Genomic DNA, 16865 nt, shown 5'->3' on the forward strand with positions numbered 1-16865 from the left:
ATACATAAGGAGCCTGCAGATTAGCAGGGGGTTAGCAGGGGCCCACGGGTGGCCTCCTGGCTAGCAGTGTGGCATGGCAAAGGCTGAGAGGTCAGAGAAGGACATAAAGGGTCAGAAAGGGAGCTGATATTGAAATGCTAGTCTGCAACCTTAGAAGTCACGCCCAGGGGTTTTGGCTTTACCTGTAGGCAGTGGGTGGGAGGGAGGGAAGCACAGAGATCAAAGAGACTGACAGATGACAGATAAATAATAAATTGATTATTCAGTCCTATAGATTGTTAATTACACATACACAATATGTTTGGAAAATGGAATTTTGCATCAGTTTTGAATCTATAGTATTTTTCTACATATCACTGGCACTTTCTACAGCTGTTTCATGCTGAACTAAGACCTCTGTGCTGGTAAAGCTGAGCCCCAGACTCCGCCTTCTCTGTCACTGGGTAAAACACTGGGGCTCAGGGGACACGCCAGACTTCATCCAGAACGGATTTTGAAATGGGGGGCCCAGGGGAGACTGAGAAAGAAATGATAATATAATTCAGGGTGCCACCATTTGGGGCTTCCCAGGTGGCACTAGTGGTAAAGAACCCACCTGCCAATGCTTTTACTAAATTAATATTTCTTTGTCACCTGCCAGAAAAGGAATCTATTGGTAGTCTCTGATGTTTCTTTGAGGCACCAAGGAAAAGGATCTATTGTGAGCCAGCCAGGCTCTGGGCTCTCTACTGGATGACCTGGAAGGTTCCCCGTGAGCATGGGCGTTTGGGGGTGGGGCAGCGAGATACCCACGTGGTCAGCTGTAATTGTTCTTTCAGCCGCACAGGCAGAGATGTAGATTTGATCTAATTAATTTTGTATCCTCTTGACAACTTGCTAAATTTATCTGGGGTCTTTATGAGATTATTGTGGAAAGGGTAGAAGGAAAAGGAGTTAAATGTCAGCCATGTAGAAAGCTGTTTCATCTCCCTGCCTGCCTGGAAGTGCACACCAATATTTGAATTTTCTTTTCTAGAGATACCAATTAAACCTTCTATCTTCACCTAACATCATTTTCTCAAAAAAAAAAGGACTCAAATTATGATTAGAGAGACTTTAATTTTTTATTTTAAAATCAGCAACTTAAATCTTGGGGTGTTAAAAAAAATCAGTTCACCTCTAAAAGTGCTACTTACTTTAATCTGTAGCTACTTTTTTAAGCCACATCACCCTTGACATGAATTCATTTTGCCCCATCTTTTCCTTCAGTCTTTTCCCCCTCTTTCTCTTCTATCTTTTGCACAAAAACACACACAAATGACAAAGTTTTCTGACAGCTTAATGGAACTTTCAAGGACTACAGGGACTAGGTTAGGCATGATCATATTAACTGAACATCTGGTGTAGTTAAAAATGTGCTCTTTAATTGGCTCAACTGCACTGTGTTCAGCTAAAATTTGTTTTGTCCTCACAGTAAAATTGGGAAGAGTCAGTGTGTATTTTGGAGCACAAATACTAATGGGAAAATAATACTAGCTTTGTCTCAGAACTCTTTCTGATAGCCTCGTTTCTTGGAGTTAAAAAAAAAAAATGCTTGTTATATACAGGTTTCACTTTGCAAACCTCACTGCTCCACAGACAAAGTAGTCTAGCAAGGGCAAAATGGTGGAAACAGGGAAATTTCTTGAGGATAGCCTCTCTTTTCTTGACGTTATACATGAGAATGGCCTCAAAAGCTGCAAGAGTTGCTCAGAATACATAATTCATGCCATTGCTATAGAAGGAAAGAGGATGGAAGCGCTGTATCCACTCGGTGGTTGCAGGGAGACACAGGCTATGCAAGTCATAATAGGTAAAGTCCTGCCAAGCGTGTGACTGTGCTGCAGGCCTGAGCAGACCCCCAAGAACCCCATCAGACATCAGTCTCCCAGCACTTCAGTCACAGAAAGACTCTAGAGTCAACCAGTGAAATACAGTTGATAAATTCACATATATTGGGTACAGAGAACACGGGCTCCTCATCTGTGTCAGAAAGCTAATTACGGGTGATATGAAGGTTTGTCATCCTTAATTAGTATTTCTTAAGCTCTTGTAAGTCTATAGCTGAGTGTTATCTTTGTAAAGAGATTCCTTTTTAATGGGACAATAGGAATTTCCTACTGCAATTATTTTTAAAATTTGTGTTTTTAAAAAAGATGCAGTCTTTTTCAAATATGTATCTGCAATTAGATTTCTCCACTGAAGGCAGGCGCAGCCATTAGGAACTGTATGGAGATAATGGAAGTTCAGTACAATCACCACAGACAGCTCTCATTAGGAGAGAAAATGATGTCAAGAAATTTACAGGGCAGCACACTGCGTTACGCCTAACCTTTTGGACATATTAGAGCCTGTCATTTCCAGTCCTACCGCCTCTTGTTATTCATAAATAATAGATAACACTGGACACAATCATCTGACATTTGTTAAGGTAATAAATATACCCTAAGTGCTGACGGGTCTTGCACTCCGTGATTTAAAAGCACACAGCAGAAATTTAATGTAACTTAAAATGTCTTATATAATTCTATGGGTTTGCAGATTCAGTTCAGCTCAGCAGATGTGTAAGCACCAAGCTCTGCTGAGTGCACTGTTGTAAAGCAGGACCTTCATTTGAGGAATAGAACATGAGCTCAGGTCCCCTACTTCTATCCAGAAAAGAAAGGAAAAGAGTCTTCCTGAGTTTTTTATTCTCTGGTCTGATCGTGGCGAGGTAGGGGAAAAGATCCCCTGAACCAGACATCCCTTGATGGCTGTGCATTGAGTGGAGGAGATTTCAAGGTGACATGGGATGCAAGCTTTAAAGGAGGATGCTCTATGCAACTATTTAGTAGTGAGTTCCTACCAAGCTTCTCTTTCCTCTGTCCCTGAGACCCAGTCCTGACTGGGCTCTCTAGTACTATCCACGAACTGAAGGCCCCTGGGACAGAGATGGGGAGCATGAGAAATTCCTGTGACTTTATGGTGGGGCAATTAAAGAGATGGTGGGCATTTTCCCAGCAGCTTCTGGCTCTAGCAGAAGGGGTTGATTCTGTTACAGAAGTAGTGGTGCCGTGTTTTAGGCCATACATCAAGCTTTGGTCAGGTGCCAAGGGGACGTGTTAGGGATGTACTATTCTCGACAATAAAATCACATCAATTTTGTATTCTTTGTCAGAATGTGGCAACTGCAAGAAAATGTCATACACAAGACCTACTACAGATTCCTACTCTTGTAAACATCAAGGAAGATTGCATTATTATATTTTTTATTTTACAAATAATTTAGCAAGTCTGGCTATACATTGCCTCAGTGCCTCTGGGGTTGGACTTCAAAGTGAAACACTTTGATGTTGTTCTCTGGAATATTATTCCTATCATTTAGGGCAGTGCCTCTCAAGCTTTAGCGAATGTATGAATCATCTGGAGGCCTTGTTAAAACACAGATTTCTGAACCCAATCTCCAGAGATTCTGATTCAAAAGTTCAAGTAGGACCCAAGGATTTGTATTTCCAACAAGTTACTAATACGGAGTCACCCTAATTTAGGACACTTTTCAAATTGTATGGGCTATCTTATTTAAGGTCTCTCTCCAAGATTCTGTTACATTTTTAAATCCTTATTTCTCCATTCTTGGCTAACAAACGTGAACCCAAACAATGTTTTGCATCAAAACAGTTTATCTGGAACCACACAGAAAGCAGGTAACTTGTCAGTTGGAAACACTCGCCTTACATTATTAATTGAGCATTAAATGTGTCCTGCACAGTGCCAAACGCTTTACATGAATTTGTTTATTCAATCTATTTAATCCATCCACAACACCCATCTCAGAGTCAATACTACTGGGGCTTAGAGAGATTGAGTGACTTGCCCAGGAACACAACTAGTTAGTTATAGATCCAAGACTGATATCCAGGTCTTTATGATCTCAAGATTTACATTCTTAACCAATACCCAGACTCATCTATAACCCAGATTCCACGAACTATATTCCCAGTAAGTTTAAGTTTTAAGAGTATTCAAACAAACCTGTCTCCTTAACAGTAAGTTTAAGTTTTAAGAGTATTTAAACAAACCTGTTTCCTCAAATTTGTTTTATCTTTGCATTGCAGAGAAAAAAATATCAGAGTGCTACAAAAAAATCCCAAAGAATGACCCAAATTCCACAGTTTTATAAGACGATCTACTTCCTTATTTTGTAGCTTTGATGTCTCTTAAGAGAACAAAGGAAGATGGAACCGGGAAGCTAGAAAACAGAAATGCTTTGTCTGGTTTCCAAAACTTTAGATGTTGGGTTTCTAGTCTTCCAAGAAAGAAAACCTCAAAAAGAAGGAAAGTAAACCACGCAAATTCTGCTCTAAAACTTGGCCCATCTGAAATAGTCATTACCTTTACAAAGACAGTGACAGTTTCAACACATGGAACCACAGGTCAACATTCCAAAGCATGGCTTTTAAAAATGATCTGATCATGACCGGTGCAGTCCTCCCAGGGGCAGGGCCGAGTCTAAACTAGTGGGGCTGAGGAGGAGGAGCCAAGCAAGCACTCCCCCTGGCACGGAGGGGAAAATGAAGTTCTATGCTCATCCTCCCTTTTCTTCCTGCGATGGCATCCCCACAACAAATAAAAATGCATCAGTTTCAGAGGTGATAGGACTGGAAGTGGATTCATCCGCAGACGACCACAGGCAGCATCATTTCAATATGGGAGTTTTAAAATAGCCTCTGAACTGAGGATATTAAACAGCCAGGAAGCTGTCTCTACTGTGGCGTGGTCAGTCATTAACTTGATACCTCTGGAAGACAGACCATGGCCCCTTCTAGTACCTAATCTTCGGCATGCCAGTGGGGGAAGAAAAAAAGATTTGAAAATAAAAGAAACAGGGAAAGTTTGAGTTATAAACTCTGAGCCCATTTCCATGGCTGCTGGCGGGTCCGGTTATTCCTAAGCCATCTGGTTCGCATTATGCCGTGTAAAACTAGGAGAAGGCTGCTTCCTGCCGAGATAACCACAGAGAGCTCCCCCTGCACTTTCCGTGTGGTCATCTCCATGGGCCGGGGTGTGGCTCTGAGAATAAATTATCTGCAGTTAGGTTTTTCCCCTATTTGTTTTTTTCTCTCTTAGCAGGGATTACAGCGGGTGCTCTGTGGTTAGCGGCCGCGATGCTTGGCCCGTGACTCGTCCATTCATTCATGCTGCCTTGCAGGACTCTCAGGCTGGCATTTTGGTGCACTTAAGATTTTCAAACAAGAAAAATTGGGTTGTTGGATTCCATTCACCCAAGTTGTTATGAGGATTTCAAGGAAATTACAGGCTTGTCTTGCTATAAAGCAGAAGCAAGAGTCTATTTTTAGGGGATCCCACTCCAGAGCTTTTCTTGGTATTTTGCCATCTTTCTTAGCTCTCAGGCCCAACACGAACCCCGCTCTGGCTCAGTGGTGGAGGAAATGTCCATCCTCCTTTTTGCCTTTGCATGTTTCTCTAAAGGACACAGAGAGGCTTTGTTGTCTTTGTGGTCACCGGGTCCGCTTCACACAGATGCCTATTAATCACTTCACTATGGAGACAGACACATCCATCATATCACAGCAGCTCCGACACAGGCAGTCCAGTGAACAGGGGTGAGAGGGGAAAGCGTGCACTTAACCATTTCAAGGTTCTGACAGTCGAAGGCCTCATGTACTCAGCAAGGTAACTGGAGCGGGGATGGGTAAGGCTTTTCCTTTGATACTTAGTTTAATAGGTGCGATAGAGTAAATGTATTTCTCTTTGTTTGGCTTCATTTTTTTGATAGGACAGGTAACATCTCCCAGCCATGTCTGTATGGTGCAGGGGATAAGTATAGTTCAAGACAGAGTCTTAATTTTAATAACAGTGATAATAAATTCAAGTAGGTTGGCTGTGCTTTTGATGCAAAGGTACTGACTCTTTGAAGCCTGTAGTTTCTCAATAATGGATTCAGTGTGGAACAGATAAGCTGAAAGTCAGCTTTCTCAGGCAAGAAGACCCTTGAAATCACAGGTAAATTAATCAGTAATTTTCCTTCCAAACGGACATGTCTTCTAAACATCTTTTTCAGAATTTCAAGGCTTTTCACAGCCTGCTTCCAAATGGGGTTCAGCTCTCACTCCTATCTTCCCCTCCAAGTACTCATTCAGGCATGCATTCGTTTACTATTTATTTAACAGCTCTTTACTGAGCACCTGTATACCTGGGGGTGCAGCCGAGCAGAAAATCTCCCCTTCCTGGAGCTGTCTGGAGCAATTTAGGGGTAAAAAACAGAGCATCATAAGAGTGATGACTTTAAGGGAGAGAGGTACAGAGGTCTGGGAACCCTTAACAGAAGGAAGAGCTAAACTGGCTTGAGGGAATTAGAGACAGTTTCTTCATGTCAGCTGAGACCTGAAGGAGTTCGGAGGGCTGGGAGGTGAGCAGGGGTTTTCTGGGCAGAGGGAACAGCCTGTGTGAAAGCCCAGAAGCAATGAGAATGCAGCAGAGAGGTGGTGCCTAGAGCTAGGAGGCTGGAAGGCAGCTGGACCACTGGCCATCACTGAATACAGCCTTCGCGTTCCTCCCCTCCATGCCTTGGTTCTTGTTGCTCTCTCCACTTGGGTTGACATCCCATGCACTTAAAGACTTAGCTCAAACGTCAGCTCCTATATAAAGCCTTTGCTCACCCATGTTCAGTTCAGTTCAGTCGCTCAGTCGTGTCCGACTCTCTGTGACCCCATGAATCGCAGCACGCCAGGCCTCCCTGTCCATCACCAACTCCCGGACTTCACTCAGACTCACATCCACTGAGTCAGTGATGCCATCCAGCCATCTCATCCTCTGTCGTCCCCTTCTCCTCCTGCCCTCAATCCCTCCCAGCATCAGAGTCTTTTCCAATGAGTCAATTCTTTGCATGATGTGGCCAAAGTACTGGAGTTTCAGCTTTAGCATCATTCCTTCCAAAGAAATCCCAGGGCTGATCTCCTTCAGAATGGACTGGTTGGATCTCCTTGCCGTCCAAGGGACTCTCAAGAGTCTTCTCCAACATCGCAGTTCAAAAGTATCAATTCTTCGGCACTCAGCCTTCTTCACAGACCAACTCTCACATCCATACATGACCACTGGAAAAACCATAGCCTTGACTAGACAGACCTTAGTCGGCAAAGTAATGTCTCTGCTTTTGAATATACTGTCTAGGTTGGTCATAACTTTTCTTCCAAGGAGTAAGCGTCTTTTAATTTCATGGCTGCAGTCACCATCTGCAGTGATTTTGGAGCCCAGAAAAATAAAGTCTGACACTTTCCACTGTTTCCCCATCTATTTCCCATGAAGTGACCCATCCATATTAGGTAGAAGCAATCATCTCATGATGCTTCTGGGCTTTGGATGTAGTTCATGTGCACACACCTATCTTCTCCTGTACTGGATCACAGCCTTTGTGCCTCCTTCATCTTTGTCTCCCCAAAGCCCACCAAGGGACTTTCATCCATGCTCAGTAATTGTTTGCTGAAGACAGCCACAAGGTGCATTTGGTCAAAACCTTGTTGGTCCAGGAGAGGACAATCAAGGTGCCAGCAACATCACAATCCAGCCCTGAGTTAGGAGAGTATCTTTTCTGAGGCATGTTGTTCCCAAGCCTGGCACTGGGCATCCTGTGCAGACTAGAGGCAATGGGAGAGAATCTTTGAGCTACCAAAAAACATTATTTAAATAAGAAACTTGATGTTTGACATTTCAAAGTGCATGGACATTGTCATCACAGGAAAAATCAGAACTGTGTTGGGTTTCCTCTTATTTTGCCATTTATAACTGCTCTTATTGTGAATTCCATATTGTAGGGCCTGGAGGGTGGGGTTGTTCATAATCTTTTCAGCCTCTAAAGAGCTTCACACTGCCCCTCTGAGACCTCCTTCCAGCAGCCTCTGAAAACTCTCTCAGCTCAGGAAAAAAAAAAAAAAAAGTGGAGATTCTATTCTTTCTCAGTTCTGCCAATTTAAGGCATGATTTCAGAGAAATCTTTGAGCCATTGTGTGTCTAGCTTCCTGCAATAGGAAGGTGGAAAGAATAACCATTTAGCACCTCATGACTGGTGAGAAATAGCTGGCGGTTAATGAATCAATGCAAAGGGTTTCTCAGATACTGTTTTCATTACTAATGCCCCATTTTCAACTGGTGAGACCAGAAGGCCCAGGGGTTGGTAGAGGATGGTATTCCAACAGCCCAGGGTGGAAAAGGCATCACCCTACAAAGGCCCTTCTACTTGCCTAGGGTTTCCCTGCCACTCCTGGGGCAATGATGTTCCTCCAACCCCAAGCCTGAGCCCTTTGCAAAGACGCATTGGTTTTGTATTAGCTGATTTCTCTGGAGCACTCAGTTGTTACAAATAACCCATTTACCTTCATCCTGTCTTTTGGAATTATCCCAGAACAAGTATCTTTTTACTTTAAAGACAGTTTGTCCTATTGTTACTCTGAATACATATTGAGCACCTTTATAGATTTCTTTCATTTATTGGTTGTTTGTATGATTATATTGTTATATGGAGATATAGTTATGTGATTTCAAAAGCAAATCACTTCAAAGATGACCCACCAAGTTTAGAAGTCTATTTAAAAACTGTCTCTAAATGTGTTGCAAACTCATTTATTTAATAATTACTTAGTAAGCGCCCGACCAAGAGCCCTGGGGATGGTGAGGATTATAAATGCATATAAAATATGTACCCTACCCTCAAGGAGCTGATTATAGGATTATTACCCCACCAGGAGTCTAACTAGTAATATGCATGAGTCCTAAGTCATTTCAGTAATGTCAGACTCTTTGCAACCCCATGGACTGTAGCCCACCAGGCTCTTCTGTGCAAGGGATTCTCTAGGCAAGAATACTAGAGTGAGTTGCCAAGCCCTTCTCCAGGGGATCTTCTCAACCCAGGGATCAAACCTGTGTCTCTTTACATCTCCTGCACTGGCAGGAAGGTTCTTTACCACTAGTGCCACCTGGGAAGCCCAACTATTAATATAATTACTGTGTTTTGCTCAACATTTCCCATTGTTGTTGTTGTGTCACTTATTTCAAAATTCAGGGCCTATAGGCAATCCTGAAACAGGTACATGTTCCCTGATGTTGCCTCAACATATCAACCTTTTGGCAACATTTGCACTGCCCAAGGTTTGGAGCTGGGAAGAACACGTCTACCCCTCCTCTGGGAGACCCACAGCAAATGGAATCTAATGGCAAAGCTGTGACTGTCACTCTTAAGCCCTCCGTGAGCTACTAACCCCTCATCTCTCTTTGGTGGCTTCCTCTGATCTTTAGATGTGTCCAGCAGAGTGCTGTACTTAAGCTCTTTCTTAATCATTATTTCAGCTGATTCTTGTAACTACGCAGTAAGGCATCAAGATTAAGGGTGTTCACCCCACATTACAGATGAAAAAAACTGAGGCCCAGAGACATTGTCACTTGCTGGGTCACCCAGCAGTAAGCGGGAGCCTGCAACTCCAGGCCTTTGGAGATCTCTAGTGTTGTACTACCCTCAGCCTAACTGACAGGTCTGGTGTGTTCAAGTCTTCACAATGACCATCTGTACAAAGCTGATTTAATCATTTCCACAGATGCTGCTTTGCCCTTTTCTTATGATATAATCAGAAAGCTTTAAGTTTGGAAGGCATCTTCCAAAAATAACTTTTCACGTCTTATCTTCTTGACTTTGCTTTCAACTTAATCTCTGATCCGTTTCTAACTTTGGACATGGGGTTTCTGAATTTGCACAAGCAGAGGAGGGAAGCCACCTGTTTCAAGGTAGCTATCTCAAAGCCCAAGAAATGCAGCAAGGTTTTTAAAGACACTATTTACATAACAAAATGAGCCAAAGAAAGCTGTCTGAGACTATTTTTCTCAAAGGTCAGACCCTGCTTGATTTGTTAACAACCAAACACCTGAACTCAAATGTCATGCACTAAGAGTTTTTCCCAGTGAAAGAGCAAAGGGGGTCCGAGAGACTCGGATAGTTAAGGACCTTCAGACATGGAAGACTATTTGGAACTAAAAGCAAAGTTAAGAAGCAATGCATATACTTTAAAATTTTGCAGTTTTCCCAATTAAACAATAAATGAAACAAATGGATTGCTCTAGCCTTCTGTGATCCTCTTAAACTGAGATGTTAAGTTAAACTGTAAACTGACAGTCAATTGTAGATCACTACCTATCACAAGATGAATTTATTGGGAAGCCCCCATAAATACAGTTGCCAGAAGGGACCCAAGAAATGCCCACTGCTATGAAACAATCTATCTAATATCTATATTGGGTGGGGCCTAGCCTGTGTTACACCCCCACTGACATCACCAAGTCAATAAGTGAAATTAAACCCATTTTATTCACAGGTGTGCATTTCTGTGCCATCATATGTAGGTGGTTAAAAATGATGTTCAGTAGAACACCATGCAAAACCAAAGTTGAAAGAAAATTGGTTGCTATTACAAGGAAATGCAAATTTAAGGAAGAAATTCTCATAAAACATATTTGGATGCAAGATACCCCACTGTTTGGGGAGCTCCACAACCTAAAAAGGTGTGAGTTTTAGCTGAATTTCCTGCTGGTTTTTTGCCTCTCCGTTTCTACCCTTTAAAAGTTCATGAAGCTAAATCGTGAAATATTTGACCAGTGTCACATTTGGAAATTAGTCAGTGTCTGACCGGTATTTTCCCTGGTTGAGTTTCCTCCCTTGCCCTTCAACACCAAGGGCATTTGTTTAATCACAGAATCTTTGTTTCTCAAGAGATATTTGCTGTTTCTATAATATTTATTCCCCTACCTGCAGTTGCAATCCTTTGTCACAGGACAGTCATTTCCACAGCAACCAACTGTGATGTCACGACTGAGGGGATGAGGAAGTGCACAAAGAAAAGAGAAAGAGAATGCTTTCTTCTCCAGGCTGAGTTTTCTGAGTTTTAAAACCATCGCTTCACCAATCAAAATATTTTAACAGAAAAACTTCATGACAAAGCTGCATTTCCTCAGGGTCTCAGGTGTCACACACAAAGCATTTCCGTGTAAGGGTTGTGTGTTGTGGGTTTGGGAAAGGGTAGAGATTTTTATTTCATTTTATTCTCATTCTGTACTACTGATATCTGCCAGTAAAATACATTAAACATATTCCAGAAAGAGTTGATTTAGTTGATGAAAAATGTGTCTCCTGAGACCAGAGAAGGTACATTTTCTGTCTTACTATCATTTCCATAATGGGAACAATGTTTACATTTCCTCAGCCCATGTTAGAGCCTCTAATGTATTCATGTTCTTTCACTCTCCAGAGGCAGGAATTGAGGTATTTGAGATTTTATTTTTTCAGCTACTGCATCAAGCACTTAAGATCTGACAATTGTGATGTGTATTCTCACTTGGCATTAAAAAATAAAAGCCTCAGTGTTTACATTTGATTAGAGTCTCTCAGCTTGGTGGCTGATTAAGCAGGAACAGGGAAAGCCACTTTCTTCAGAAACACTGCATCTTGGTTAATGTAGTGTAAGATTATTGACGGGCAGAGTCACATAATTTTTATTAAATTGAAGAGATTAGCTCTGCTGAAGAATCTCACCGTGACAGCAAACTCTAGCTGTAATAATGAGACCTGACACTTCTCAAACCCACTACAGGACCCCAAATGGTCCTACTTTGAAATATTCTTTCAGCTCAAGTAGAGGAAGAGCTTCATTCAAATATTCAGCCTATTTACCTAAAATTGAGGTTTTTCTTACATGGGTTTGTTTGTTTGTTTTTGGAGCAGTGATGCAAAATCAGCATAAACATTTGTAATCTATGGGCTTTAGCTACTCTCTTTCCTTATAAATGATACCCACTGTCTTTCTCCCTGTTGCTTGAAATGCTAACCTAGCTGTTCTCCAGACAGAGGCCATGAGGCTCACCAGGAAGTAAGTCATCAGCAAACTCCCTGGAAGCCTGGAGCAGTGTGCCATTTGTTCATTTAACATGCATAAAAGTATTGCCTATTTCCCCAGACTCAAAATACCTCACTGGCACTTTTATGATGGGGAAGATTGAAAAAAAGATGAAAAGGGAAAGAGGCCTAGATTTTGGAAAGGAAAAAACCGCCATATTCCACGGACTGAACCAACTTAGAAAGAGCCCATTACTTGAAAAGAGGGGAATGCACCTTTTCAAAACAAAGAAGACAATAAGGGAAGTCTGTTTACATCCTGGGGGGTGGGGCGGGGAGGATTAATGAGTTAATGTTTGGCAAGAGGGAGCCTCAAAGACAAGTTCTGCAGAGGTGCCATTGTCACTTATTACTGTTATTAATTAACAGGGTGAATGCCAAACAAAGTTAATCCTCGGGGTCTGCTCTCATTTCTTCACACCATATGCGATGTCTTTTGCAGGAGTGATTCGGGAGAGCTATCTCAAAGGCCACGACCAGCTCGTTCCTGTCACCCTCCTGGCCATCGCGGTCATTCTGGCTTTCGTCATGGGGGCCGTGTTCTCGGGCATCATCGTCTACTGCGTCTGCGATCACCGGCGCAAAGACGTGTCCTCCGTGCAGCGCAAGGAGAAGGAGCTCAGCCACTCGCGCCGCGGCTCCATGAGCAGTGTCACCAAGCTCAGCGGCCTCTTCGGGGACACCCAGTCCAAAGACCCCAAGCCAGAGGCCATCCTCACGCCACTCATGCACAACGGCAAGCTCTCCACTCCCAGCAACACAGCCAAGATGCTCATCAAGGCCGATCAGCACCACCTGGACCTGGCCGCCCTGCCCACCCCGGAGTCCACGCCAACGCTGCAGCAGAAACGCAAGCCCAGCCGCGGCAGCCGCGAGTGGGAACGGAATCAGAACCTCATCAACGCGTGCACCAAGGACATGCCCCCCATGGGCTCCCCAGTGATCCCCACTGACCTGCCCCTGCGGGCCTCCCCCAGCCACATCCCCAGCGTGGTGGTGCTGCCCACCACACGGCAGGGCTACCAGCACGAGTACGTGGACCAGCCCAAAATGAGCGAGGTGGCGCAGATGGCGCTGGAGGACCAGGCGGCCACCCTGGAGTATAAGACCATCAAGGAACATCTCAGCAGCAAGAGTCCCAACCACGGGGTGAACCTGGTGGAGAACCTGGACAGCCTGCCCCCCAAAGTCCCCCAGCGGGAGGCCTCCCTGGGCCCTCCCGGAGCCTCCCTGTCGCAGAACGGCCTGAGCAAGCGGCTGGAGATGCGTCCCTCCTCGTCCTACGGGTTGGACTATAAGAGGAGCTACCCCACGAACTCGCTTACCAGAAGCCATCAGGCCACCACCCTCAAAAGAAACAATACTAACTCCTCCAATTCCTCCCACCTCTCCAGGAACCAGAGCTTTGGCCGGGGAGACAACCCGCCCCCCGCCCCACAGAGGGTGGACTCCATCCAGGCGCACAGCTCGCCGCAGCCCTCAGGCCAGGCCGTGACTGTGTCGAGGCAGCCCAGCCTCAACAGCGCCTACAACTCACTGACCCGGGCGGGGCTGAAGCGCACGCCCTCGCTAAAGCCGGACGTGCCCCCCAAACCCTCCTTTGCCCCTCTTTCCACATCCATGAAGCCCAACGACGCGTGTACATAATCCCCGGGGTGGGGAGGGGGCAGGTGTCGAACCAGCAGGAAAAGGCGAGGCGCCCGCCCGCTCAGCTCGGCAAGGTTCTCCACGGCTGAGTACCCACCCGACCAAGACGGCCGCGGCGGCGCCCGGGACTCTGAGTCCCTCCCTGGGACGCAGCGCGGGGAAGGGACTGTCGACAATTGGGCCGTGCGGTTCGGTGAAGGTTCGCGACGCGACGCGGGACTCACCTCCATTTCTCTTCCTTCGCTCTTCCCCCACGCCCTGCAACAGGTTGGACTCACGAAAGACTGCAATCAGCATCACAAACATGAGCCAAAAGCACACATACCCGCCCCTCCACCCACGCCTACCGAGTGCGCCTGCGCACACGCGCGAACACACACACACACACACACGCACACACGCACACACACACGTGGATAGCAACGGCAACATCGTGTCCATGACTGCACGGGGCGCTGCCCAACTGGGCTAGCGTTCCCACCTGCAAAACACATTTTTTAAAAAATGAGAATTAAAAAGACAAAAAAAAAGAATTCATTGATAATTCTAACTCAGACTGTAACAATGGCAGAAGTTTACTATGCGCAGATACTGTGAAATGCCCACCAGTTACAGCTTTCTGTTATAACAGATGAATGCCATGCTGGGCAACTATGTCATAGATTTCTGCTCCTCTCTTTTAATGAAATAACGTGACCGTTAACGCAAATAACTCTTTATTTATTGTTCACTTTTTTTTTTCCATAAGGAAAGGACGCTTCCACATACCATCCTCTGAACAGCTCTTCAGAAAGCCCCCTTGATAGTTAAAACTATTTAACGTGAAATCCATTAACTGGAATAATTGAGTTTCTTTATTTTTACAATAAATTCACTGAGTAAATAAGTCGGAGCTGGAATTCTGAGCTTTGTGTTTGGACTGTCTGATCTCTAGCTAAAGAAAAAACACTTTAAGAGGGGAATATTTATTTAAATCTACCAGCTTAACTTTCTGGTCAGGTCCCTGGCCTATAACAGGCAAAAGAATATTTTGTTTTAAAGTCCTTCCAGATCCTAACTTCTAATGCAACCAGGAGAGGAACTTTGAGAATGGCACCTCGTGTCCCATTGCTGCCAACATAGCTTTGTCAAGGGTTCCTACTTTCTGTGAAGGCACCAGCCTGTGAAACACCATCTCATTTCACCTTGCATGTGAGACAGCAAACAAAATCTACCAATGGTGTGAACTAATTAATATGCTGGCTGCTACCTTGCATAAATTAATGGTTTGATCACACAGGTTTTTCGTGGGGTTACATCTGTGAATAGCCTGTTTTCCACATGTAAATTTGTGCCTTACACCCTGAGTTGTGTATACTTGTAAACTGTCATTCTGATAATCTTTTCCCTCTTTTGAAATAAATGCAGATATTTATTTGATCCTCCCTCCCCCCACCCCCACTGCAGTCCTCTGGAAGATTAGCATCCAGCTGAGAGGAGGAGGATGCAGTAGTGATGGTTATAGGAGAGCCAGGTGGCACTGCAGCCCGATTCACACTTCCATCTAGTGGTGCCAACCCCAACCACCCCTTGGCCATGCTGCCAAGCATGGATCCCAGTATTGTGGGTGGCAAATCCTCTTTCTTCCTCCAGAGCTCCCTGCTTCCCTTGTATTCTCAGATCATTTCAACATGATGATGTCCTCATTAGCCAGCAGAAAAGGGACTAATGTCCCAGTCCTCATTTCTGCTGTGTCCACTGCCAGGAGAACACGCTGTGTAAGGCTGGGCAGGCACCTGGGGGTAGTCTCCAAGCCATGTGCTAGGCACACATGTGCAATGCACACAAAGAAATAACATGGAAATAGATGCAGGCAGGCTGGTCCCTGCTGTGATTAACGAGTAACTCCAAGTACAAGGCCAACCACAATGGATGCTGCAAAAACGTTGACTGGGGCAAAAGGTTTTTAATTTTTTTTTATTTCATTATCCTTTTGTGGCTGTTGTTTGTAGGGGGAGGGGGTGGGGGGGTGTTTTTCCCCTTGGTTTTCATTAGTTCAAGCACACACAAGGGACTTTTGTTTACTTACCCTGTTGCAAAGAACTGTCAACATACTGTAAACTGTGAGCATTGTTGTTAGTTGTTATTGTTTTTTTAAACCGCTAAACAGTATATCTGGTGGCCTCTTTGTCTCGTTTTCATTTCCAGTTCAATCTCTGGGTTTAGTTTTGTCTCAAAAAGAAAACTTCTGGAAAAGACAATCTGGGTTAACTTTGAATTGGCTGGTGAAGAGTGGTACCTCCATAATCAGAGTGAGACCTGGGTGTGTACCCGTGCACGACCTTTTTATTCCAGACATCCCTTCAGTTTTGCCCTCGTTTGGAATAGGTGTTTGTTGTTCTTGTGTTGTTACGCTTTTGTTTTGTTAATGGAATCCATATTCACACCCTGTGAACTCTGCCCTGAAACCATGAAACGTCGCTGCAAAGAGAGAGATTGTCTCTTTCCGTCCATTTTCTTTAGAAATGGGGAACTTAGGAAGATGATGGGTATAGATCAACCCTGCTGCCTTCTTCCCGAAGCTTCACTCCCACTAGAAATGAGGTGCAGCACCCACCCGCTCTCTCTGGTCCCCATGTGCGGGCATCGATGCCTCAGCTGTGTTACAGAGACCCGTGTCTGCCTCCACCCCTCCCTGCCTCCCACAACCCATCACTCATGGTGTTAACCCTAAAATGCCCACAGGTATTGAGGTGGTCTTCTGCATTGAAGTATTTTTCCCGTTTTCTTTTGTTCCCCACAGCGTGTGGGGGGAGGGTCCCTAAGCCTGAGTGTGCCTTTGCTCTCCACCCTTGCTAGACACTGGTAGATGCAACCAACTCAGATTTATATTTGTTGTAAAGTTGTAAAAATATTGTGATGTCACCAATTTTCCTTCCATCTCCACATCCCCTAACATCTGATTCATGACTTAATGTATGTTGTAAAAAAGTTAAAAAAAGAAGAGAAAAAAAAGGGAAAAAAGACAAAAAGGCAAGGAAAAGGCTCTTTATTACTTAAAAGTAATAAAACAAGACTGTTCTGCATTCTCTTTTGTGTCCTGAATGCTTTTGTTTATCTCATAATTTCCTCCTTTTTCGCCCCTCCCCTTGTGGGCTCAGATGCTTCTCTTTCCACCTTTATTTGGCTTCCAAAGCATAAATCACAATGTAGTTAGGCCCATTTGTTTGCAGTACCCACACCCTGCTCCCCAAATTATTGATGTGTTTTCTCTGCCTGCACCCAGCCCGGA

The 16865-nt window shown here is 44.4% G+C and overlaps 1 protein-coding gene across 4 annotated transcripts in view; it reads left to right on the forward strand.

Moving 5' to 3' along the window:
• The window catches only part of SEMA6A (semaphorin 6A), a 131676-nt gene extending 115014 nt beyond the window's left edge, over positions 1-16662 (forward strand). For 3 of the 4 annotated variants that reach the window (XM_042250334.2, XM_027969999.3, XM_027970001.3), the window contains one exon: positions 12390-16662. In XM_042250334.2, coding sequence (XP_042106268.1) covers positions 12390-13594 — 1205 coding nt within the window. In that variant the 3' untranslated portion in view covers positions 13595-16662. The other variant, XM_042250336.1, reaches the window with a different exon arrangement.
• Positions 16663-16865: the final 203 nt, after the last annotated feature.

Source organism: Ovis aries, chromosome 5 (genome assembly GCF_016772045.2).
Source record: "Ovis aries strain OAR_USU_Benz2616 breed Rambouillet chromosome 5, ARS-UI_Ramb_v3.0, whole genome shotgun sequence".
Lineage (NCBI taxonomy): Eukaryota > Metazoa > Chordata > Mammalia > Artiodactyla > Bovidae > Ovis > Ovis aries.